At 36.8% G+C, this 26,697-nt stretch overlaps 2 protein-coding genes and 1 pseudogene across 2 annotated transcripts; 1 reads left to right on the top strand and 2 right to left on the bottom strand.

Annotated features, from left to right (window-relative positions):
* Positions 1 to 3,139: 3,139 nt before the first annotated feature.
* On the top strand, positions 3,140 to 13,051 carry LOC117918196 (annotated as a pseudogene).
* Positions 13,052 to 13,072: 21 nt separating this feature from the next.
* On the bottom strand, positions 13,073 to 14,373 carry LOC117917881 (putative expansin-A17). The gene is made up of 3 exons (XM_034834335.1): positions 14,061 to 14,373; positions 13,641 to 13,962; positions 13,073 to 13,560 (listed from the first exon to the last, which is right to left on the bottom strand). The coding sequence occupies exons 1-3, from the start codon at positions 14,191 to 14,193 to the stop codon at positions 13,251 to 13,253; spliced, it is 765 nt and encodes a 254-aa protein (XP_034690226.1). The 5' UTR covers positions 14,194 to 14,373; the 3' UTR covers positions 13,073 to 13,250.
* Positions 14,374 to 21,663: 7,290 nt separating this feature from the next.
* On the bottom strand, positions 21,664 to 26,213 carry LOC117918504. The gene is made up of 3 exons (XM_034835210.1): positions 25,827 to 26,213; positions 23,148 to 24,636; positions 21,664 to 23,058 (listed from the first exon to the last, which is right to left on the bottom strand). The coding sequence occupies exons 1-3, from the start codon at positions 26,107 to 26,109 to the stop codon at positions 22,872 to 22,874; spliced, it is 1,959 nt and encodes a 652-aa protein (XP_034691101.1). The 5' UTR covers positions 26,110 to 26,213; the 3' UTR covers positions 21,664 to 22,871.
* Between the last annotated feature and the right edge of the window lie 484 nt (positions 26,214 to 26,697).

The following is a 26,697-nucleotide window of genomic DNA, read 5'->3' on the forward strand; positions in this document are numbered from 1 at the left end:
CACCATGCTTCAAGCTTCAGGAGTAGTACTTCAGATGCAAGGTCCCATGAAGAGAAGGATGATGAAGATTGGATCACAGTCGGCTGCAATTGAGAGGTTGCCCACTTTTGAGAGGGTCAGGGCACCATACGTTAAATGATGGCAAAGAAGAGGTGGGGAAAAGGGTGATTGATGTTACCAAGCTCAGAGCTCTGGACGCCATGTTTTCATGGGCATGCACTTGAAGAAGATTGAGGAAGACAATCATCGCTTGCTACAGAAAAGCTGAGGAGAATGGTCATGGACAGGCAAGCGGCACATCTTCTTTCTCTGGTTCTTCCTCAATATCATTCCAGAATGAGCAGTACCTCGTTCAGCATAATTGCCAACTAAATATATTCCACTTTTAACATCAAGGTGAGCATAGCACTGGAGAAATAAAAGGTTAGTAAGAGAACCAATGAGTTGATCCAAACTGAGAAATTAGGTTTGCCTTATAAATTACTTAAACATCATAGTTACAGAGGTTTGCCTTGAAAATTATGCACTAAAAACAAGCATCCCTGATCCTACTACAGTTTCTTTCAAATGAGAGTAGGTCTATCCAGATAAGAGTGTTTAAACTTGTAACAAATGCTATGTTTTGTTTATTTCTTGCAACTGAAATGGTAAAACTATGATCATTGTTCTGAAGAGATGGTGATCAGGATTTGTTTTACATACCTAGGGTCGATGTTCCTTTTCTTGCAACTCCTGGGATCAGGCAACAGCTCATCTGTTCTGCCATTTATAGTTACTGAGCGTACTGTTCTGTGTTCAGAAAAATTTGCTGGAATGTACTCCTCTTGGGCATATTCCTTGCTTTACAAGAGGATTTAGCGTTCATACAAGGCTTTCTACATTGCTCTGCTTCAATTATCTCGGCATGATGCTTGTTTCATTGACCCCCACTTTCCAAGTGGCTTCAGTGTTGGCCAGCATCTCCTACACCATGTTGAATTTGTTCTGAGGGTTCATCATATCTGAGCCTGAAATCTTCTCTCATTGGTATTTGTAGTCATTAGTCAGCTGTTCTTTTTTCTTTCCTGCTCGTCTTTGCATATTGCAAAACTGAACTCCCAAAAGATATAAACATGTTCATGATCAGTCCATCCAAATTGTGAAGAATCCTCTGAACTGTGACAAAGCTTCTGTTTCTGTTCTTTTATCTGTCCAAGTAGGAAGCAGTTCTCTAATCATTGGTTTTTGTATGCTAATGCCCAATGCACAATATTGGTTTCTCTTAAATCTTGCCCAAAACACAAGGAGAAGTGCCCCCTTCATCTCCTTGGTTCAAATGCTCTTCAGCCGCTTTTCTTCACAAGCCCTCAAGGAACTCCATTTCTGCACTAACTAGGCTGGAAGGCACTGAGAATGCCATTAGCTCTCACTAGAAAATGTGTGAAGGTACTGCTTAAGAGATTTCAGAATTTTAAAAATCTGCACATATTACATAAGAGCTTCTGTCAGCGAAGTTTAAAACTTGTGTATCTTGGAATCTTCCCCCAATTCCCCATAGATGAATCCACCAACATATAAATACTTGCTTTGGAATTCATTGATTTGAAAGTTAATTGAAGTCAACTTGTGCCATAGTCCAACAATTCCCACCTGAAGGCATCAAGCTAGCATAATCTCAGAGTAAAACCATGGCTGTCAGGAGCACTCTTCCGTGCTCCAACTCTCCACTTGAATGAGAACATCCAGTGATGCTGTAGATTACATGAACTTGAGTTCTTGCTTCATCTCTAATTAGGGTAATTAATGGTTGTTGCCAACTGATCTAGATGTTTTACCTTGAACCACCAGGCTATCCATTTAGCAACACCAAAGGCAGAGAGATGCATGATACTCATGAAAGATGGTAATAAAATAACTAAAATTTTGCAATGTCTTATCAGGCTCCGGACTCTTGGTCAGTTTTTTTATTTTGTGTGGGAGAAAGGATCAGAGGGGCAGAAGGCCCCATAGCCACACACAGTTAAATCTGTCCAGTTTTCCACATCAATGTGATTCATTGGACTGCCTACCATCTTTTCCTTTGGACCTTTGGCTATGATTCTTTAAATTGATGATAAACTTGATTTCTTGTGATTATATTTGCAACCTTTCTCTGGGGAGTGGGGGGGGGGGGGGGGGGGGGGGGGGGGGGGGAGTGACTTCCATGTGTGGTGGCAATGCTGAATGGCAGATGGAGCTTTTCAAGTGGCATCTGCATTAATCAGTGATAGTTGAAACATGCATCAAATCAAGTCTCATTCACCTGGAAATATTAATTAGTCAACCCTTCCACCCATGTTTTCATGCCTATAATTTTCTATGTTTCATGATAAGATACTATGATTCGTTCACCCTGAATATTCTGCATGTGCTTACAAGTCAATTTCTATGATTATATAGTTCTCTATATACCATACAACTTACAAGATAAAATAACATGGGTGGGAAAGGCATATGCAACTTACAAGATTTCCCTTCACAACTTGTAAGATTTGTTGTCATTTTAAATTTTTAAATTTTTATTTTTAAAGATGTACTTAGCCGGTATTCATTGTGAGCTTATACAATAACAACTTGAGCTAACTGCTAACCTAACATGATATCAGTGGTATATTTAAGTAGAGGTTTTAGGTTTGAGTCTCTCCAGGGAGAAGCTTAGTTAAACCAGAGACAGCTTAAGCCTTTAGATCAAGGAGTTAGATCTCTCCATATGTGGGCCTGCTAAATCCAATAGATTAAGCTTTAGGAAAGTTGATAGCTTAATAATTGGCATATGGAACATGGGTGATGCAATCCATTGTGACGTCTTAGCTCACAAGTGAACATACAAACAAAGTACAGCAAGCATGCCAGAAGAAAGTCCACATATCAGGTGACTAGAACCATCTGATAAATGTGATTAAGCTCGTTTGTGTATATTTCTCCACCAAAAGGCCTGGAATTTCCTTTGTAATAAGCTAACCATTCATCTCCACAGACTATAAGAACATGAATCCCAGTCAGACTGACTTAATATGGCAGAGTATACGACATTGACAGAAATGAAGTTAGCGGTCTGTATATAAATATCATCCAAATATCAACACTAGTCAGCCAGCTCTGAACCTCTCTTGGCATTAAAATGGCTCGGTTTTTAGGGAGAGACGAAAAGGAGTCCATTGGAATGGAATTGGCTGAATTAGGAAGAAGCATTGGGTCGCCTTTCCATCACCATACATCAAGTTTCAGGAGTCGTACTTCAGATGCAAGGTCCTACAAGGAGAAGGATGATGAAGTTGACCTGCAGTGGGCTGCAATTGAGAGATTGCCCACGTTTGAGAGGGTAAGGACATCATTATTTGGTCATCATGGCTCAAATGATGGCAAAGAAGAGCTGGGAAAAAGGGTGATTGATGTTACCAAGCTTGGAGCTCTGGAATGCAATGTTTTCATCGACAAGCTCTTGAAGAAGATTGAGGAAAATAATCACCAGTTGCTACAGAAACTGAGAGAGACAATGGACAGGCAAGCTGCTCCTCTTTTTCTCTGTTTCTTCTTCCATATATCAGTCACACCTGCACGCACATTGAATATGCATTCACGTAAACTTAACCAGCCACTCAACAAAGGCTTTATATCCCAACTCTTTTGGGTTACATGAAGGTCTGCTCATTTATTCATATTCGTGTCTTTCTATATGCAATTGCAGGCATATATGCTTAAGAAACTGTGAATTCATAGATGTGTATACACTGGACTAAACTTAACCTTCGCTTTTCAGAGTGGGTCTGGAATTTCCTACAGTGGAAGTGAGATACCAGAATTTATCCATAGAAGCAGAATGTGAAGTAGTCCATGGAGAACCCCTCCCTACTCTATGGAATACCCTCAAAAGCACTTTCCATGTAGGTTTTTTCCTTTATCCTTCCTCAATCCTTAGCCTGTTACAGGTTCCATGGGAAAGATGATTCCCAGGTGCTCATGTTTGGAACAGAAGAAAATCATACATCAAAATTAAGAAACATTTACACACTACTTTTTATTTGAATTATCCACCTGTATAAAGCTTCCAATCTTCAAGATCTTTATATCAGGAAAACAATTATTGCTCTCTACAAACAGGTAAAGCAAGCTGTCTGATTTCCTCCAATGGCTAACTCTGATAATTTTTAGATGGTAAACAAGATATCTAATTCTGAACGGGCTATCAAAAATTTTACAAGGTGAAAATCCCAAGCCAACAAGATAAAAATTCTCAAAGATGTCAGTGGCATCATCAAGCCTTCAAGGTTGGTATTGAAGCTTACTGTTATGCTTTTATAAGAATGTGTCCAAGATAAGATCCATAAATTTTTCTTCTGGCTGAAGAAACGAGAAGGCAACAGCTTTGATGAAACAGGTTTACTTATTGTTTTCCTTGCAGGATGACTCTATTGCTGGGACCTCCAGGTTGTAGGAAAACCACTTTGTTACTGGCACTGGCAGCAACACTAAACCAGCCTCTCAAGGTTTCTAACTCCTTGCTTGTTGACTCCCTGTAGAAATGATTGACATCTACATAAGCTGTAGTATTTAGCTGGAAAAATGAATTGTGATATTTAGAAATAGAATACAAAATGAGATGCAATATTGTATAATTAAAATTACACCATCTAATCAATCATACCATCAGTGATTCAAACAACAAAACACTAGTGAGAATTCTTGAAAATTTTTCATGTTAGGTAACAGGAGAGATCACCTACAAAGGTTGCAATTTGGATAAGTTTGTTCCTCAGAAAACATCAGCTTATATCAGCCAATATGAGCTGCACGTTGCTGAAATGTCTGTGAGGGAAACACTTGACTTCTCAGCACGTTGTCAGGGCATTGGAAGCAGAGCAGGTAGGCTTATTTATGCAAATTATTTCCATGATAGAATTATAATCAAATTACAGTGATCTAAGGGTCCAAGTTGTCTCCCATTGAAGAAATTATGATGGAAGTGAGTAGAAGAGAGAAGCAAACTGGGATTATCCCAGAAGCAGACATAGACACTTACATGAAGGTAAACAATCTGCAGGAAGTTCAATTCTCTACCATGTTCCCAAGTAGTGGCAGCTTGGTTTGTTTTCCTTTCAGCCATCTCTAATGAAAACCTGCACTAACAGGCAATTTCTGTCAATGGTTTAGAAAGAAGCCTTCAGACAGGCTACATCTTGAAGGTGATTCTCTTTACCAAATGAAAGAATAGTAATGATTTCCCCACCATCCTAGCTTTAATTGATAACAATTGTGCCATTATATCGTGGTATTCAGATCCTCGGGCTGGATATTTGTGCTGATACGATTGTAGGAGATGATGCTATGAGGAGAGGAATTTCAGGTGGTCAAAAGAAAAGGCTGACAACAGGTTGTGTACACATTCATAGTTAATCCAAATTAACCAATTTTCACTCTCCAGGCTTCAATGATAGTTTTGATACAAATGCCTAGCATATTTCAAGAGACCTGTGGTTGCTGAAACATATGGAGTTAAGCTTTAAATAGAAAATGTTTCGAAAGCATTTGCCGGTCTTTTCCTTCGATATAATAATTCCTCAATGTGTCCATCTGCCAGGAGAAATGATAATTGGTCCAACAAAAGCTCTCTTTATGGATGAAATATCAACTGGCTTGGACAACTCTGCCACCTTTCAGATTGTAACTTATTTACAGCAACTGACACACATAACAAAGTCCACCATTTTGGTATCACTTCTTCAACCAGCACCAGAGACCTTTGATCTCTTTGATGACATTATTTTGATGGCAAAAGGTGAGATTACATTGATGAAATTTTAAACGACATAGCATCACATGTAGACATTAAAGCATGCATTAAATGACAATAAATGAAATGTTTACCTTAATTAATGTCATGGAAAACCATTTTCTTGCTCCACTGGTGTCCAAGAATATGCTCAGTCCGTGATGGTATGAAAATCCAAGTTCAATGAGCTCTTCCCTTTCTACACCCAAAATTCAGTCCGTGTGTGCTCTCAAGACAAGTGTGCAGTGCGTGCCCTTTTTTTTTCAGCCCGAGAAGAAGAAGCCTTCCTTTGCACTTATATATATATATATATATATATATAAATAAATATATTCATATATATCACACATTACACATATTATTTGGACCACTTGACTTAATAGACTAGTTAAGTGAATTAGGGTGAACACATAAAAAATCAAGCAACAATATGTGTCCAGCCCTATTATGGACCACAATGCAAAAATAAAATAACATTGATTTATGGCATTATCACATTGATTATGTAAGTCCACACATAAAAAATTCCAACATGCATACCATGGGCCTCCAATCATATACTGGATTTTTTTTAGCATTGTGGTTTTAGGTGCCCACCAAGAAAAGGAGTCGCGGATTTCCTCCAAGAAGTGTGTTGCTATGCAATTTATTCACTCATAACCTTTGCTTTGAACTGATGTTATACCTTTGTGCAGGTAGTTTCCAGAAGGAATCAAGCACAGTACTGGCACCACAAAGACCAGCCTTATAGTTATGTTTCTGTCAACAAGTTTGAAAGTATATTCAAGGAATTTCCGGTGGGACAGAAGCTAGCTGAGGAGCTCTCCATGCCTTCTGATAAATCTGAGTTCCAAAAGAATGCTTTGTCATTTAATGCTTACTCATTGGGAAAGTGGGAATTGTTCAAAGCTTGCATGGCTAGAGAATGGCTTCTGATGAAGCGGAACTCATTCATTCATGTATTCAAATCTGCACAGGTAATTAATGAACAGTTGAGAGAAAGCAATTGACAAATTTAATTCATATTTGACTGCATAAGAAATCCAAAAATGTTTTAAACATCTGGATGTGTTCTTCATGCAGCTTGTGGTCATTGCACTAATAACAATGACAACATTCATACGTACTCAGATGACTGTGGATGTGTTCCACTCGAATTATTACATGAGCTCCTTGTTTTATGCTATCATTAGACTTATGAGCAATGAAGTTTCAGAGTTTGCATTGACTGTTTCCAGACTTCCAGTCCCCTACAAGCAAAGGGATCTATACTTTTATCCAGCATGGAGTTATTCCATTCCAGCTGCAATTCGAAAGATTCCATTTTCATTCTTGGATGCTTTTCTTTGGACAGCTCTAACCTATTATATCATAGGTTACAGTCCTGAACCAGAAGGTGTAATCTCCAAATATAACTCTTTCAAATATGTAGAGAAAAAAGAAATGAGTTTCTCCCCCTCTGAGTCTCAGTTCTGTTATCTATGCTGCCTGGTTTTTCGGCCAATTCCTCGTTCTTTTCTACCTTCATCTAGTATCAACATCAATATTCCGTTTGATTGCCTCCACTTTTCGAAATCCATCTACTGCAGCATCTTTCAGTCTCTTCTCCTTTTTAGTAATGATGCTTTTTGGTGGCTTCATGATTCCAAAGTGTAAGGCCTTCTTCTTCACTTCAATTAAGACAGTAGGTTTTTAGAGTAAGAATAGAAAACAGAGAAAATTTGGGGCTGAAAATTGCACACCTTTCATTGCTGCACAATCTGAATTTATACAGGAAAAGAAAGAAACAAAGTCAAAATAATCTGCCTACATATCTTCAACAGATTTCTAATAGCATTAATAAGTCAAATATGAATTCAAAAAATTCAAACTAAACTACAAATTGTTCCTCTATCTTGCAGAATATTCTCAACAGAATATCAGCTCTGTTGGTTTATTTTAGTTTAAATCCTAAAGCAAATATAGCACTTGTCATCACTTCTCCTTGCTATTTTTGCTGCAAACACCAATTTTTTTCCTCAACAATTCAAACCTTGATTTTGATATCCCTTTGTCAAAATATCAGCAAGTTGAGCTTCTGTCTTGCAATGTACCAAATTCACTTCATCATTCTTCTGAACTTCTCTAACAAAATAATACTTAATTTTAATATGCTTTGTCTTGCCATGAAACACTGGATTGTTAAAAATTGCTATGGCAGCTTGATTATCAACAAAAATTCTAGTTGCAACATCCTGAACCATCTTCAAATCTATCATGAGCTTCCTTAACCATAAGGCTTGATTGACTGCGGCAGCAACTGCAACATACTCAGCCTCAGTAGTAGACTGAGCTATAATTTCTTGCTTCTTTGAACTCCAACAGAAACAACCTGATCCAAGACTAAACAAGTAGCCTGATGTGCTCCTCATATCATCACATGATCCTGCCCAATTACTATCAACAAAACCATGCAAAACCAACTTATCTTTCTTCTCAAACTTTATTCCATGATCCAAAGTCCCCTTCACATACCTGAGCACCCTCTTAGCAGCCTTATAATGCAACCCACTTGCACAATGCATATACCTGGACAACAGATTTACAGGAAACATTATATCAGGTCTTCTTGTTGTCAAATACATCAAACAGCCTATGATATTCCTGTACAATCCCTCATCAACCTTTTTAGCACCATCTTTACTTAATTTTTCGTTTTGAGCCAAAAGGGTACATAATGACTTACAATCCTCCATGTTGAATTTCTTCAACACTTCCCTGGCATATTTTTGTTGTCCAATGAAGACCCCTTGCTGTAATTGTTGAATCTCCAGTCCTTGAAAGAATGCCATCTCTCTAAGATCAGTCATCTCAAATGCTTGCATCATTTGAGCCTTGAATTTCTTCACCTATTCTACATTACTTCCTGGGACAAGCAAATCATCAACATATAATGAAACAACTATTAGTTCATCATTAATAAAGTTGATATACAAAGTTGATTCACTCATGCTTTTGTTGAAGCTTTTCTTCTTCAAATGCTCATCAATCCTACTGTACTAGGCTCTTGGAGCCTGCTTCAATCCATATAACGCTTTTTTTAACAAGTATACCTTCTCTGGATCTGCAACAAAACCCTCAGGTTGTTCAACAAAAATTTCTTCCTCCAAATAACCATTTAGAAAGGCTGACTTTACATCAAGCTGGTAGATTATCCACTTCTTTTGTGCAAGTGCTAGAAGCAATCTAATGTTGTCTAACCTTGCTATAGGTGCAAAAGTCTCAGAAAAATCTACACCAAATAATTAAGCATACCCTTTTACAACTAGCCTTGCCTTGTATTTGTTTACAGAACCATCAGCTTAAGTTTGGTTCTATAAACCCATTTCACACCAATAGCTTTCTTGTGTAGTGGTTTGTCCACCAACTCCTAGGTTTGATTCTTGTGAATCATCAATCACATCATCGACTAGCAACTGTGGTTCTTTTTCTTCTGCATAAGCCTGTTCTGGTTCAGTCTTATTCCAATTCCATCTTGCAGCTTCATCAAATTTGACATCCCTGCTTACTATGATTTTTTCTGTCAAGGGTTGATAAATTTTGTAACCCTTGTTGGAACTACTATGTCCAACAAAGACTCCATATTCTGCCTTTTCATCCATCTTATCCCTCTTTGCATTTGGAATATGAGTAAAACACAAATAACCAAAATATTCAAGTTATGAATAGAAGGTTTTAAACCATACCAGGCTTCAAAAGGTGTTTTTCCCTTTAAAGCCTTGGTTGGTAACCTATTTAGCATAAATATAGTAGTATTAATAGCCTCAGCCCAAAATATTTTTGGCATTTCCTTCTCAAACACCAAACATCTAGCCATCTCCATAATTATCATGTTTTTCCTCTCACTGACTCCATTTTGTTGAGGAGTATAGGTTGTAGTAAGCTGATGTTCAATCCCTACAACTTCACAAAACTTAACAAATTTGTCAGTCGTATATTTAATCCCATTATCACACCTAATGACCTTAATTCTATAGCCACTTTGATTTTCAATCCATGTTTTGAACTTCCAAGACACACCAGCAACCTCAGACTTCTATTTGAGAAAATAAACCCAACATATTCTACTAAAGTCATCAACAAGAACCATAAAATACCTGTTACCACTTAAGGATGCAGTCCTCATATGTCCACAAACATTAGTATGGATCAATTGAAGCTTCTCAATTGCTCTCCATGCCTTATTAACAAGAAATGGCAATCTGGCTTGCTTTCCAAGTTGACAAACTCCACATATTGTTGTTCCTCTTCCACTGTAAGTCATTCCTAGCACCAGATCCTTTTAATGCATGTAATCCAATGCAGAATAGTGAAAATGCCCCATCCTTTTGTGTCATAACTCAGCCTGATCCAAAGTACATGAATATGCACTAGACTCATCCTTGTTCCAATTTAAACTAAAACTTTTGCTATTCATTTTCACAGAAAACAACACCACACCATTTGAGTCAGCAATCACACACATTTTATTCTTAAACACAAAAGAATAACCTTTCTCAAGTAATTGTCCCACACTCAACAGATTTTGATCAATCTTTGGAACAAGTAATACATCAGAAATTAGCTTTATACCTGTAGAGCCTTTTATTGCAACAGTCCATTACCTTTCACCTCAATATACTGCTCATTGCCAATTCTAACTCGTAACACTTCTGACTTGTTTACTTCGTTGAAAAGGGATTCATCAAAAGACATGTAGTTTGTGCATCCACTGTCTATAAGCCTATTATCACTTGAACTGCTACTAGAAAAACAAGATGCAACAAAAAGTTGCTCTTCCTGGTGTTGATCCACTGATTGCGCTTGGTGTCCTTCTTGCTATTTGTTTTTACACACCCTCTCCATATGCCCCAACTGTTTGCATGCCCTACACTGAATGTTAGGTATAAACCAGCAATATTTCTGCAAATGAGAGGTTTTCTTACAATAAGGACATGGAGGGTGCTTGCCCTTGTTGCCTCCATTGTTGTTGTTTTCCCACTTCTTATTGTTCTTCTTGCTCCACTGTTTCTTTCCTTTGTTGACTCCTTGAGCTTGATCAACCTCTTTCACTTGAAATGCTTCCTTAATTGTCTCCTCCTTTCTGCAAGCCCTCCTTTGCTCTTAAGCTTGTAGTGCATTGATGAGTTCTGCTAATGTTATCATTGACAGATCCTTGGACTCTTCAAGTGAAGAGATTTTGGATTCAAATCTCTCAGGCAAGGTCACCAAAAGCTTCTCTACTATCCTTGTGTCAAAGACTTCTTCCCCTAGCATCATAATCTTATTGGCCAACATCAGCAACCTGTCTGTATAATCCTTCACTACTTTTGTTTCCTTCATTTTTTGCATTTCAAATTCCCTTCTCAAGTTCAGGACCTGCATTTGCTTTGTCCTGACATTTCCCTGATATTCTTCTTTCAAAAGATCCCATGCCTGTTTTGTTGTTTCACAGGTCATGATCTTTGTAAAAATTGTCTCTAAAACTGCAAAGTGGACATAGGTCTTGGCCTTATATCTCCTTTTTCTTTCCTCTCTATTGTTCCTGATTTGTGCCATTGTTGGATCCTCAGGATCTGTTTCCACCAAGTCTCACAAGTCACATGCTTGCAGGTGCACATAAATCATTGAAAACTATGTTACAAGTACTATTAAAAAAAAAAAAAAGGAATACCCCCAGTAACTCTTGTTCCATGCAAGCATCGGACATCCAATGACACACTGTACACATTGGTCACACTAAAAACAACCATTTTAGTAACGACACATTCTCAACCATATAAATATTGTTCACTCTAAGCCCAAAGAGTTCTCATGATTTTTTAAGAAGTGTTTATATGATTAAAAGGAGTTCATATATATATACAATGACAAACTTTTTCTTCTATCCCATATGGAATATCACAATCACCTTCTATGCAGGTACAACATCCTTGTTATGTCACATAGGATTGAGGAACCAAACAAAAACACCCTTTACAGACCAAACAAACCTAGATTTATTGCGGCATCAAACAAATTTTCACACCTAAGCCACGGTTTTTAAAACGTCTCTACATGATTAAGAAGAGTTCATACTTACATAATATCAAAAACTTTTTCCTGATGGGGAATTATCACAATCCCAGTGGCAAGCAAATAATCATACTTATTGCCTCCTACATTTACTTTTACACGAAAACTAGGTCTAGCCAGATACAGTATTCAAACTTCTGATATTAGATGCTCTGCTTTTGTCTATTTCTTTCATATGAAATGCTGAAACTACGATCATTGTTCTGAAGGGATGTTGAACAGGATTTGATCAACATAGTGGGGTCAATGTCCATTTTCTTTCTAGTCTTGGGCAACAGCTCAACTGTTCTACCATTCATAGTTACTGAACGTACTGTCCTCTACCGAGAAAGGTTTTCTGGAATGTACTCCTCTTGGGCATACCCCTCTGCTCAGGTTCAGCTTATCCTCCAGACACTACGGACACAATGATTAAGTTCTTAAATTGACAATAGTTTAATATGAAGCTTCTTTTTCTTACGTTGCAGGTGACTGTTGAGATTCCGTATATATCCCTCCAAGCTCTTTTGTTTGTCACAATTACATATCCAGCAATAAATTTCTACTGGTCAGCCTACAAAATGATATGGTATTCATACACTCTGTTTTCTACATTGCTCTACTTCAACTATCTTGGCATGATGTTTATTTCATTGACCCCAACTTTCCAAGTGGCTTCAGTATTGGCCGGCTTCTCCTACACCATGTTGAATTTGTTTGCAGGGTTCATCATACCTGAACCAGTAAGCCCACTATTTTTCTGTCAGGTCATCTGCAATACAACAGAGTATTTCTACTTGAATAATATGAATTCAGATAATCCAATTCTGTTCCATGCTTTTTCTACAGAAAATTCCAAAATGGTGGGTTTGGGGTTATTGAATTTGCCCAACAGCTTGGTCCCTGAAAGCTCTGATCACTTCACAATATGGAGATATAAACAAGGAAATATCAGTATTTGGAGAACCCAATGCAATCAATGCTTTCTTCAAAAGCTATTATGGGTATAACCATGATGATTTAGGTGTTATAGCAATTGTTCATATTTCTTTCCCACTAGTCTTTGCTTCAGTTTTTGGGTATACAATTGCGAAACTCAACTTCCAGAGGAAGTAAACATGTTCATCCACTGGATTTAAGTTGTAATTTTGACAAGCTTCTTCTCAATAATGATTGTATTTTCATGTCAAACATTGATTTCTATGCTTTGCCTTAAGAGGAAAAAAAAAAATCAAAGAAAGGATTTTATTGAATGGGTCTGGTTTAGAGTTGAATTTTATTTTTGATGAGGTGGGCTTCATCAAAGAAAGGATCAGCCACAACCCCCCAAGTTGCAAACTAAATACAGGAAGAAACAACAAAACCGTAGTATGATAGTATACAAGGGACTTCAGAATTGAACATTTGTGGTGAAAGACTGGCCAAACTTCCAGTTTGAAGGTGCCACATTGAGGGCTGTGAGGGTCTTCCCGTCACTGGTTTGGACTCTAAAGGACAAGCTCTGGCCGTTCAGGTATTTCAGACTCTGCCAGTTTGAGCCCCAGTTCCTGGTCATGGCTTCCCAGTTATTGGCTTTGGACCCTTTAATCCACACCTTAGAGATCTCTCCAGCTCCTCCCACATTGGATATCAGAACTAGCTCGAAGTAATCCCTTCCATTTATGGTGAACCTCATGCCTCCACTTCTCTTGCATCGAACTCTGATTAATCCAAAGAACTCCATATCACTTTATGTATATATATAAAAAGAGAACAGATGACCTGGTAGATGTATACTTACTGCCTATAAAGAATTGGTACAATTCCAGCCCTGTATTTTGCTATAGACTCGAAAGCAGGTTGAGACATGTCAAAGTGAGGCCTTGGAGGATTGCACCACCCGCCATTATCACTAGGGAGAGCGTAATTCGGTGGGCAGAAGTTGGTAGCGGTGATGGTAATAGATGTGCCCTTGAGGCACCACTGGGGCACCTTGGTTGCGTCACACACCATCTGATAGCAGCCACCACATGCCTTGCCATTGTTGAACAAAGCCGTGCTCAGCGCTGCAGTCTTTACTCCATAACCATCGCTATAAAGATTGCCATAACCACATGCACCACCTAGAGCCCAACACACACACATGATCAAACTCATAAGCAAAAAACATTTAAGTAATTAAAACCACAAAATGGATAGAAATTGATGATATATAACTCACCCATAGTTCCTGAAGCATCACTTCCACCATAAAAGGTTGCATGGGCTTGGAGCCAAGCAGCTGATGCTCCTCTTGTCCCTGTGAGCACCCCCAGAAAGAGAACAATGCTGCTAAATACACAGAGCCTATCCATTGTTAGATCTCCTCTCTGTACAGACTCTGTGCTGGTAGAGATGGCAAATTCCCCCCACTATTTATAGCCAAATGTGATTGTATGAATACAATTTACAAGCCCATTGACCAGAAGCAACCTTGAATAAAGGAACCTGCAGCCATAATTCATGCATCCTATAATTGGTAGCTCGTGGTACGTTACAGTACCATTGGGACTGCAAATTGCAAAGTACATACACCATAAACTAATGAGAAATAGAAAAACTTTCTCCGCAGACAAAAAGAATGATGGAAAAATTGCACCACCATGAATCAAAGTCAAGTTCCACACATACACAACATGTGCGAGCAATAACTCTTCAACTGCTAATGCCTTGTCGGTTAAGAAATAAGACCCTTTCCACTTTGGAATTTATGGTTTAAATTAATATATAGAGTAAGAAATTCATGTACATCATTAGGATGAGCTCCACTTAAAAACTAAAATGAAACAGTATTTGGATCGAATAAGTTAATGATAAAAAATTTAGAAGTAGTTTAACAACAATGGTATTGGGATGGTCGTGAAATAGTAGCAGGTAGTCCCGAACATGGCTTGAGATGCAACTTGAGAATTAAAAAGCCAAAAACCACTAAGGTCGGCTTTGTGCTTTGACAATTGTGGTTATTAGTTTGGTGATGGTTAGAAGGCCATATATTATGGCATGTCTTGTGGGAACTCCATTCATATGGCACATGGGTGATGCCATCCATTACGATGTCTCAGCAACCAGTGGCTTTCACATGGACAACTGGGTCACCATTCCTCACATATGCCAACCAAAAGATAAGTCCTATCCCAAAATAATTTTGGGAAAAAACAGCTTTTAATGATAGTCTTCAAAAATAATTCTCACAGATATTCTTAATGTCGTTTTTAGGTTTCTAAATATTTTTTAAAGTTAAGTTTTCTCGTTCGTAGACAAAACGGATTTGGAATTCGGAATTGTCTTTCATATTCACCTGGAGCTGCTCCAAGAAATATTTTGTCATCCCTACGCTCGCGTTAATCCCATGAGCTTGCAAAATTTTTCATCCCAAAGACCTCTTTTTCTTTTCTCTTTGAATAGTAAAGGAGAACAAGTAGAAAAAAAAATCAGATTTAATAAATCTGAATTTATATTTTAATATAAAAAAATATATATTGTTAGAAAATATGATAATTTATCAGATTATGGGAACTTGTAGATGATCATCCATATTGATGTATATTTCTTTATGACTCCTTATAAAAGGAAGATATCTCTAATGAAAATTTATTATATTCTCTTCCTACATTCTAATTTCTCTTTCTTGTTTCTTTCTCATTTCACTTTATAATTTTATAACACGTTCTCAGCATGACTAGTCTCTACAAAAGAAATAGAAAGATTTTTCTCTATTCAGAGAAATAGAAAGACTCTTCTCTCTTCTTTCTCATAAAAAGGTATGTGATAAATTTATATCATGATTTTCTATTTCATTACCATTTGATCTCTATTTTCATTTATTTTATTTATTTTGAATACATAAATATGTATAATCCCTATAACCAGAAGTTATGGGGTAAATTTATAACCAAAAGTTATGAAAAATATGTGCAATTCTTATAACCATAAGTTATGGTGAAAATTTATAGAATTACAGATACATGATCAGAAGTTATGTATATGATCTCTAATTATTTATTTTTTAATTATACGGTATAACCGGATGTTATACCAAACAATATTATATAGTTATAAGCTATAAAATAAATAAATAAATAAATGTTCATAGTCTGAAACTATGTACAAATTTACATAATGAAAGTTCACATCCCGAAGTTATGCACAAATTTACATAAAATAATTCATAGCTTAAAGCTATATATTACTTTGCACATTTTTGTTATGATAAAATAATCATAGCCCGAAGTTATGAAAAAGAGAAATATATATATATATATATATATATATATATATGTATATATATATTAAATTTTAATTCTTATTTCATATTTATACATTTTTACCATATTTATAATTGATAAATTTTAGGTCATTATATTTTTTATTTGAAATATTGTTAAAGAATTTTATTAATAGTTTATTATAATAATTGAAATATTTCTGTGATTAATATTATCTATAGCTTTCAGATAATGTCAAACCTTGCAAAGCTTGAATTTGTTGTCCTCGATATTTCGAGCAAGAACTACTTATCTTGGGTTATGGATGCTAAAATTCATCTAGATGCGATGAATCTTGGAAATACCATTAAAGAAGGAAATGACGCATTCTTACAGGATCGTGCCAGAGCTTTGATATTCCTTCGCCATCACATTGATGAAGAATTAAAAGGTGAATATCTTACGGTTAAAGATCTTTTCATCATTTGGAATAATATAAGGGAACGATATGACCACCAAAAGACCGTAATCCTTCCAAATACACACTATGATTGGATGCACTTGAGATTACAAGATTTGAAGTCTGTTAGTGACTACAACTCGACCCTATTCAAAATTAGCTCACAATTAAAATTGTGTGGAAAAAAGGTCACTGAAGAAGATATGCTTGAAAAAACATTCGTGACTTTTTATACCTCGAATGTGCTCCTGCAGCAGCAATATCAAGAGCGTCGTTTCACTAAATATTCATAATTGATCTCATGTCTTCTTGTGGCTGAATAAAATAATGAGCTATTATTGAAAAACCATCAATCTCGTCCTACTGGGTCTATGTCATTGCCTAAAGCCAATGTCACATCTGTTCAAACCCTTGGACATGGACAAGAACGTGGATATGGACGAGGTCGAGGACATGGTCACAGTCGAGGTCGTGGTAAACACAATTCTTCTCATCATAATGGTTCTCAAAGTAAAAAAAAAAAAAAAAAAAAAAGACAACTCAAATCACCAGAAGTGGAATAATTCAGAGGCACAATTTGAAAAGGGGATAAAACCACAAAGTAAACATGCTCGTGAGAATAAGTGTCATAGATGTGGCATGAAAGGACACTGGTCACGTACTTGTCGTACTTCGAAACATTTTGTTGACCTTTATCAAGCCTCAATAAAAGCAAAAGGAAAGGAAGTTGAAATGAACTTCATTGATAGTGATGGCCCAATAGATCTAACCCATTTAGAGGTTTCAGATTTCTTTGAGAATCCTAATGGGAAAATTGACCATCTAATTGGTGATGGAAATGTTTGTTATAATTAAATGTTATGTTCTTATTTAGTTCTTTGCAGATAGGTTTATTTTGTTATCATCTTTAAACACATTGTTTATTATTCATTTTTTATAGTTTATTTCACATTTTATTATTTCTTATATAAATTCTTCTCTTTATTTATACTTGAAGATACATGGATCTTTCTCATACCTTGGTACATCACACAACATCCAATGTAAATGCATGTCTTGCAGATTGTGCCACAACACACACAATCCTTTGTGATAAAAAATATTTTTCCAACATATCGTTGGTTAAGTCTAATGTTAATACAATATTAGGTCCTGTAGACTTTATTCAAGGCTCCGAAATAGAAACTATTATTTTACCTAGAGGAACTAAAATCCACATTAATGATGTCTTTTATTTTGCTAAATCCAAGCGAAATCTTCTTAGTTTCAAGGATATTCGTCGAAATGGATATCACATTGAAACTATGAATGACGATAGTAATGAATACCTTCTCATTACTTCAATTATTTATGGGGGAAAACACATCTTGGAAAAGTTTCCTTCTTATTCTTGTGGGTTATATCAAACAATTATTAGACCCATGGAGTCATATGTTATCATGACATGAGCGTCTTAGTCATCCAGGATTATCCATGATGTGTCGTATCATCAATAATTCTTTAGAGCATCCCTTGAAGAACCAGAAGTTTCTGATGGCCAATGATTACAATAGTGTTGCTTGCTCACAAGACAAATTAATTATTAAACCATCATTTACCAAGGTTGAATATGAATCATCAACCTTTCTAAAATGTATTCAAGGTGATATTTGTGGACCTATTCATCCACCTAGTGGACCTTTTCGTTATTTTATGGTTTTAATTGATGCATCAACTCGTTGGTCTCATGTTTGTCTTCTTTCAACTAGAAATATTGCATTCGTCAGGTTACTTGTTCAAATAATTCGACTCAAGGCACAATTCCCTGAGCATCCTATTAAGACAATTCACCTTGATAATGCTAGTGAATTTTCCTTTCAAACATTTCTTGATTATTGTATGTCGGTTGGTATTGATGTTAAATATCATGTTGCTCATACCCATACTCAGAATGGATTAGCTGAATCTCTAATTAAGCGTTTGCAACTGATTGCAAGACCATTACTCTTGAGAACAAAATTGCCCTTATCTACTTGGGGGCATGCTATTCTTCATGTTGCCACTTTAATTTGAATTCGCCCTACAGCTAATCATGATTGCTCACCTTTACAACTTGCTTTAGGCTCCCAACCAAATGTTTCACATTTTCGTATTTTTGGTTGTGTTGTCTATGTTCCCATAATTCCACCTCAACGTTCCAAGTTAGTACCTCAACGTCGACTTGGTATATATGTTGGTTTTAATTTTCCCTCCATTATCCATTATCTTGAACCAGTCACAGGTGATGTTTTTACTACCCGCTTTGTAGATTGTCATTTTGATGAAAATGTGTTCCCACCATTAGGGGGAGACAAGTCAGAAGAATGGCAAGACATTACATGGTATGTACCCTTCTTGTCTCATCCTTGATCCTTGCACAAGACAATATGAGTTAAAAGTTCAAAGGATTGTTCATTTGCAAGGACTTGCAAATCAATTACATGATGTTTTCACAGATATAAAGAAAGTAACAAAGTCACACATGTCAGCTGTGAACGCCCCCCAACACATATTGATGTCCCTGAAGGACAATTGGAGAATGTCATAGCAAATGAATTTAAGACACACCTAAAGTGTGGTGACCTATTGGCTCAAAGGATTTAATTCCTAGAAAAAAAAAATAAGAACAACATATGAAAAACTTAGTACTCCTAAAGAGTTCACAAATATGAAATGGCCAAATGATGAAACCCAACTTGACAAACAATTAGCCCCTGAAGAGGCACAAATTGATCAAATATCGGTATCTAGAACTAAAGAGATCTCAATGAGTCACACGGGAGAAACAAAGGACCATAGCGACATTATCATAGATAATATATTTGCATTCCAAGTGGCTATGGACATTATGAGAAATGATGAATATCAAAAACCACAAACTGTGAATGAATGTCAAAAAATGAATGATTGGCCAAAAATGGAAAGAAGCAATCCAAACAGAGCTAAACTCGTTAACAAAACGAGAGGTATTTAAATCTGTAGTTCAAACACCTGGAAACATAAAGTCTGTTGGATATAAATGGATCTTTGTGAAAAAACGAAATGAGAATGATGAAATCATAAGATATAAATCACAACTTGTTGCTCAAGGTTTCTCTCAAAGACTTGGTATAGACTATGAGGAAACTTATTTCCCTATAATGGATGCAATCACACTTCGATACTTGATAAGTTTAACAGTCTCTGAAGGACTAGATATGCGTCTTATGGATGTTGTTACAGCCTATTTATATGGGTCTATAGATACTGACATATATATGAAAATCCTTAAAGAATTCAATTGCCTGAAGCAACTAATCCAAAACCTCGAAACATGTACTCGATCAAACTACAAAAATCTTTGTACGGATTAAAGCAATCCGAACGTATGTGGCATAATCGTTTGAGTGAGTATTTGTTAAAAGAAGGATATGTGAATAATTCAATTTGTCCATGTGTTTTTATCAAGAAACCAAAATTTGGGCTTACAATAATTGCAACGTATGTGGATGATTTAAACCTTATAGGAACTCCTGAAGAGCTCACAAAAGCAGCCAATTATTTAGAGAAGGAATTTGAAATGAAAGACTTGGGGAAAACAAGATATTGTCTTGGCCTGCAAATCGAGCATTGTTCAAATGGCATATCAATCCATCAATCAACATATATAGAGAAAGTATTAAAACGATTTTATATGGACAAATTACATCTAATCAATTCCCCTATGGTTGTTCATTCACTTGAAGTGAACAAAGACTTATTTCATCCTAAAGAAGAAAATGAAGAATTGTTTGGTCCAAAAGTACCACATCTCAGTGCAATCGGTGCACTAATTTATCTTGCAAATTGTACTAGACCAGACATAGCATTCTTTGTCAACTTACTAGCAAGATACGGTTCTGCCTCAATTAAAAGGCATTGGAATGAGATTAAACATATATTGTGATACCTTCATGGAACAAGTGGTATGGGTTTACATTATTCAAAATAATCAAAATCACAATTGATTGGGTATGCGGATGCAGGATATCTTTCAGATCCTCATAAAACTAGATCTCAAATGGGATATATCTTTACTTATGGTGGAACGACAACATCTTAGAGATCAATCAAGCAAACAATGGTAGCCACATCTTCAAATTATTTAGAAATTCTTGCAATTCATGAAGCAAGTCGTGAATGTGTATGACTAAGGTCAATGATCCAACATATATAAGAAACATGTAGACTACCTTCCATTAGAGGCAATGCAACCGTGTTACATGAAGATAATGTTGCTTGTATTGCACAAATTAAAGAAAAATTCATAAAAAGTGACAGAACTAAGCATATCTCCCATAAATTCTTCTATACTCATGAGCTCCAAAAGAATGTGAGATTGATGTTCAACAAATTCGGTCATGTAATAATCTAACAGATCTATTCACAAAGGCGTTACCTTCGACCACCTTGAAAAAATTAAGGTATGACATTGGAATGTGAAAATTGTTATTCTTATTTTATTCTCTTTTCACTTTATAATTTTATAAAGTATATAAGCAAATATTTATAAAAAAAAATCCATTTTTATGGAATTTTATTTTTTTAATTAAAAATACCCCTTTTTTATATCAAAAGCTACCTTTTGTTGAAAAACTACCGAAAGTGATTTAGAATATGGAAACAATTAACAGAAATCTGTTTTTAAAACAGTTCTTTATCAGAGTCCAACTCTTTTGATAAGAATAGGTATTCAAATAATGCATGATGAAGTTTTTTTTTTTTTTTTTTTTCCCTGAGACAACAACAACATGGAATAAAGAGTGCCAAAAAAGGAGGGGGCGTACCTGTATATACAGAAACAACCAAAACACAAATAAACAAAAGCAAACCACAAAAAAGAGTTTCTATGAAAATCAACATAGAGGGGAAGAAATCCAACTCCAAAGAAGTAGGATTCAGCGCCAACACCTGTATGCATTAACACAGAGAAGCTATTGAGAGCAAGCACTGACCAATCATAAATTACGATTTTTTTTCCATACCAACCATCTGCATCTCATTCCAATTTTGAACGTCTCCAGAGACCTGAATATTAACCCAACTTTCTGCATCAAAAAAGCAGCATCGATACAAAAGGGAGATGTAAGAAGGGAAAAAGGAAACCTTAAAGGGGCTTTTTAGCATCAAGTTCTCTTGCTTAGCATCCTACAGGCCATATGCAGCAAGCACAAATAGGATTCAGGGCAGAAACATCCAAACAGGTCTTACTAACTGGGGGAAAAAACAGTTTACACAGAGCTACACACAAGCATTCATTTCAATGTTTAACTAATATTCTCAGGTTCTAACTTTATTTTTTCCCCCAACAAAAGTTTATGAACACAAACATAGATTTTCATGATAAAAGTAATATAACATTTCAGCTGAAGTATTCCAGCATTGATTTCCAGTATTTATGATCATACCATACTATATCATTCATGATCCAGCAACAGCAACAGCAACAGCATAACCGCATAACCATGAATGTAGCTTTCTTACTATACTTCCTTGACCTTAATCACAAGATACCAGTTGCCCTCCATCTCAAGCTTTCTGGCATTATCGTACTTGAAGGCTTCAATGATAACTATATACCTGCTTGAATCTTGTTCTTCCATGAATTGCTTCCTGTCCATTAAGTAATCTGCAGAATCCCATGAAAAAATGGCAGAACTAGAATTCTTATCTCCCTGCCCCTTTTATGCCTCTGTCTGGACAGTAGAGCTTATCTCCATAAGCCACTAAATGTAACAAGACTCGTAACTAGTCCATTGCTTACACAACTTGCTTGCAAGTCTACATGCCAAAGGAGAAGACCATCAATCCTTCCAGAGAAGAGCTTCTCTTAAACAAATCATACTTTAAAACAAGGGCTTTAGGTTTTATCCTAATTAAACAACTTCCAGCAACAATGACACCAGACAGAAGCTTCATAGCGCAGGTGCAACCTACCTAAGCAGGACAGACTTTAGATGCAGCAAGTAGGTTATAGTTGTAATTCAGGACCATGAGAGAAATGACACGGAGTGCGATGGTTGACCTTTATCCAAAATGAACTTTCCTTTTTCCTATCAAATCCACTGAAACCCACACAAACACAAATGAAAAACAAGACCCCTATCCCTATTCACTTGACTCTCAATCTAAAAGTTCTTATTCACCATAGTTTCTTCATACCTTTACGATTATAATTCTTTTAAAAGTGACCCACCTACCTCCAGTTCCCAAATCCAAAAACCCAAAATTAAATTCTGCTGCTGAAGTGTCTTAGAGCCACTTTCCAGTACCTTGACTCATCATCATTAACTCAAGCAGAAGTTTCAGTATTTATATCAGTATTTGTCTCTGCAAGAGTAATTGTAATTGGTTGCCATCCTGACTGATGATTTACAATCCATTTCTTCATTGTGCTTAGCATATTCAAGATCTGGAGCACATCACCCAAAGCAAACTCTTCTAAGCACTTGTTTCTAAGAATCAATGCTGCCTCATACCTGTATAGAAGATAAAACAAATAGCTTGAGTCATAAAAACTTAAAATGCCAGGGAGCCAGATAGCAAATAAATCATCAAGAGAACTTACTTGCATTGAGAAGCCATTATTGCTGATCGTCCTATAGAGGTAGCTAAAAACATTTGAATTCTATCCCATGTTGCTTTTGGATATTGATTAGGATTACCACCTATAGGGTTCACACACTTCCATAATCTCTCTTTTTTACCAACATACAACTGTACTGCACCTAAATTTTGCTTCACTACCATTTGCTGCTCAACAGCACTTTCCAGGGCCTTTCTCACATCAGTATTTTGATGTTTTGGATCTCCATGACGAATGCAATCGCTTATATTCACTTCGGTAGGCATAATCTTTTCAGTTTTTAAGGTGTTTAAAGTAAGTAGAATAACCCCTATAAGACCTTGCACGTATTCAGATGGTTGTGGACATCCTTGTGAGCCCCACACACCATTACTGGAAACAGAGTTGGCACCCAATGGGGAGGACGAATGGGCTGGCAAATCAGGACCACCAGGATACCTATTGCTTGAAGTATCCTGGTAGAGCAGCTGACTTGTGTGTGGGAGATAGCCTTTCTGTGGTACATTTAAACCTGGTGGGTGTGGAGACTCGCTAGAGTATGGTTTGTACTCTCCTCCAATGCGTTGATGAAAATTAGGAGGATTTTGAGCATAGTTGGGGTATTCAGACATACTTAGCCGGCTAATATCAGGCACATTTGCAGGTGGAGCCGAGGGAAATCTCGGACCTTCAGATCTGGGAGGCATTGGTCGAAAACCATGGCTATAAGAATTTGGTGGATACAGATTATTTGAAGCAAAACTAGCTTGCGTAGGGATGTTGTTTGGCCTCAAAGGATGAGGATAGTGATCTTGTGGATTTCCAATGAAGTTATTGCCATTGATCCCTGAAGAGTCAGGATTCCCTTGAAAGTAATTGGGAGTAGACCCATTTGCAGATACTACAGACTCACTAGCACCAAAGAATTCATGAGGAGCTTTCTTAAACTGCTTTCCCTGTGTATATTCTGGTTGGTGAGAGAAACTGTTGCTCTCCTGAATCCCAACTAGCACACTTGAAGCTCTTGTTATGTTTGGTTGATTTGCAATTTTCCGGATCAATTTCCCTTTGGATTTACTATCACCAACCCTCCCCACAGAAAAAAACTTCTGAGTTCCTGCAGAAAGACCATCAGAATTGGAATCCACAGGTTGGCTTGTTTGCATGGTCTCGGGAACTGGATACTGAGACATTTCAGGGTTGAACACATTGTTACAATCAGCAAGTTGTGATGATTCACCACTTGATAGTGGGAATCCTCCAGCAACAAGGCTTGTCCATAACCATACACTCTTTGCTGCAGCAATTAGCGGAGCAGATGCTTTTTGTGGTTGTGCTAGAAGTATGTTATATCTTCTCATTCGCAACTGATGGAGAGCATTAGAAAAATCTCTATCACCAGAAATCAGCAAATAATTAGCTGGGGCAGGATTATCCACCGCCCAGAACAGCATATCAACTAAAATCTTCTTGTCACTTGCATCTTTCACACCTGTGTTCATACTTTTAAAATGTCACTGGATGTATGCAAATTGAAAAGAAAAAAAAGAGAAAAAAGCAGTACTGCCAAGAAGGAAACCACTGAAAAAATACTAAAAAAAATATAAAAGAAAATGACGGGAGACAGTGATACGCCATATGAAACCTAAAAAGGGCTCAAGGCTGTAGGCAAAAGGACTTGATCAATCCTCATTGCATAAAAACAAAAAAAGAAAACACAAAAAATGTTGCTGAAAATTCCTCATTGCATAACATCAAGTGAAAACATGAAAGCAGCCATATATATATATATATATACAAAACAAAGCTTTCATATCAATGGTTCTTCTATCAAGTATCCTTTGCATAACAGCATAAGTTCAAATGCACACGAAGGAACAAATTCAAAGAAAGTGCTCTGACACAAAAATGAACTAAAATCCCTAGCATGCATAGTAAAAAAAAATAGAAAATAAACAACAATGAAAGCAAACAACAATGAACAAAATAAATTGAAACACGCCTACAGAACTAATTCAAAGAACTCGCATGAACAAAAATGACTTAAAAACCCTCGTATATATTAAAAAAAAAAAAAAAAAAAGAGTAATGCAACCAATCGGACTGAAAACTAATCTAAAATCCCTTTTATGAGAAGGGAACAAGAATAAAGAACATAAAATTCAAACAAAACCAAAATGAATAATTCGAAAAATATACACAAAAACAAAAATGAAACCAAAGGCCCTTACACATTAGGAAATTAGAAGATAACTAACGAAGCAAGCCATTGCACCAAAAAGATCCAAATTTCCTTTTATGCTTAAGGGAAGCATACAGATATAATATATTAAACCAGAATCAAAAGCACTAATTCAGAAAAACACAAACAAACACCAAAACAAAGTAAACCCCTTGTATTCACTATAAACAATCGAAAATAAATAAAACGGAAGTTCGAATTCCATCTCTTGCTTCAGACGTACAGAGTTTCATGCTTCAGACCTACTGAGTTTAATTATTGGTTGTATAACCAGAGATCAACACAACAAGAAGAAGAACAACAACAAAACAGCAGTGCTCCTACTTAAAAAAAGAGAGATCTACTAGTACAACACGAAAAACAATCACAAAAACTTCCACCGATTGGAAACGATTCTTTCTTTTTCGGAAAATTAGGGTTCAAAAAAGTGCGATCAGTACCGGCGGGGACGTGATTGAGAGCGATGCCGGTGCTGGAGAGCGCCTGCTGCACAGAAGCCGGGATGCGATTTGTATCGCCATAGGCAGATATGGAGACTGGACCACTGTAGTACAACTTGGCCAGCGCGGAACTGATGTTCTGAGCGATGGCGTGTGGATCGCAGCCCTTGGGGACCTGGCAGTTCTCGATGTCCCACCACACCGACGTCTTTACCGACACGTACTGAGGCTCGGCCGGGAGCGTCGCACGCGCCGCTGTGCCACCGTTTCCATCCCCTCCCATAGATCACGATGATAGAGCTTAACGATGACTTCAGGCGCACGATAGCATCTACCCACTCCACTCCTCTCCCCTTCTCTCTCTCTTCCCCTCACTCTGCAATTGCGACCACTTAAAATGGGCAAATGCGGTTGGTGTTTTACGAAAATACCCTTCCTTACTCGTTTTTCATAGAATCTTGGACCCTGAAGTGCAGCCGTTGAAAGCGTGAAATTAGGAAATTGCATAAATGTAAAAGGAGGAAAAAGGGGATGCTCCTTCCTCCAAAGCAAAAATCCCTGTGAATGCATTTGTGTCGGCCACGCCATTCCTTTTTCCTATTTTCCCATTCCTAAATTCTAATCAATGGGCTGTCACTTGCCACCATGTTTGTACGTGTGGAATGATAAAAGGATTTTGGTAAATTCACTTAGTATTTTCTTAAAAGAGAATACTATTATGGTTAGTAGTAAGTCTATCATTGATTTTAGATTAAGGCCAATCCAAGGATAGTTTGATTAGATGCTAGTTAGATTTGGAAGCTAGATTTTAAATTCAAATCCACATTTCTAAGTTTTTTTTTAGATTTAATCTAATCCTATGTTTGTCGAT

Source organism: Vitis riparia, chromosome 7 (assembly GCF_004353265.1).
Source record: "Vitis riparia cultivar Riparia Gloire de Montpellier isolate 1030 chromosome 7, EGFV_Vit.rip_1.0, whole genome shotgun sequence".
NCBI classification, from domain to species: Eukaryota; Viridiplantae; Streptophyta; class Magnoliopsida; order Vitales; family Vitaceae; genus Vitis; species Vitis riparia.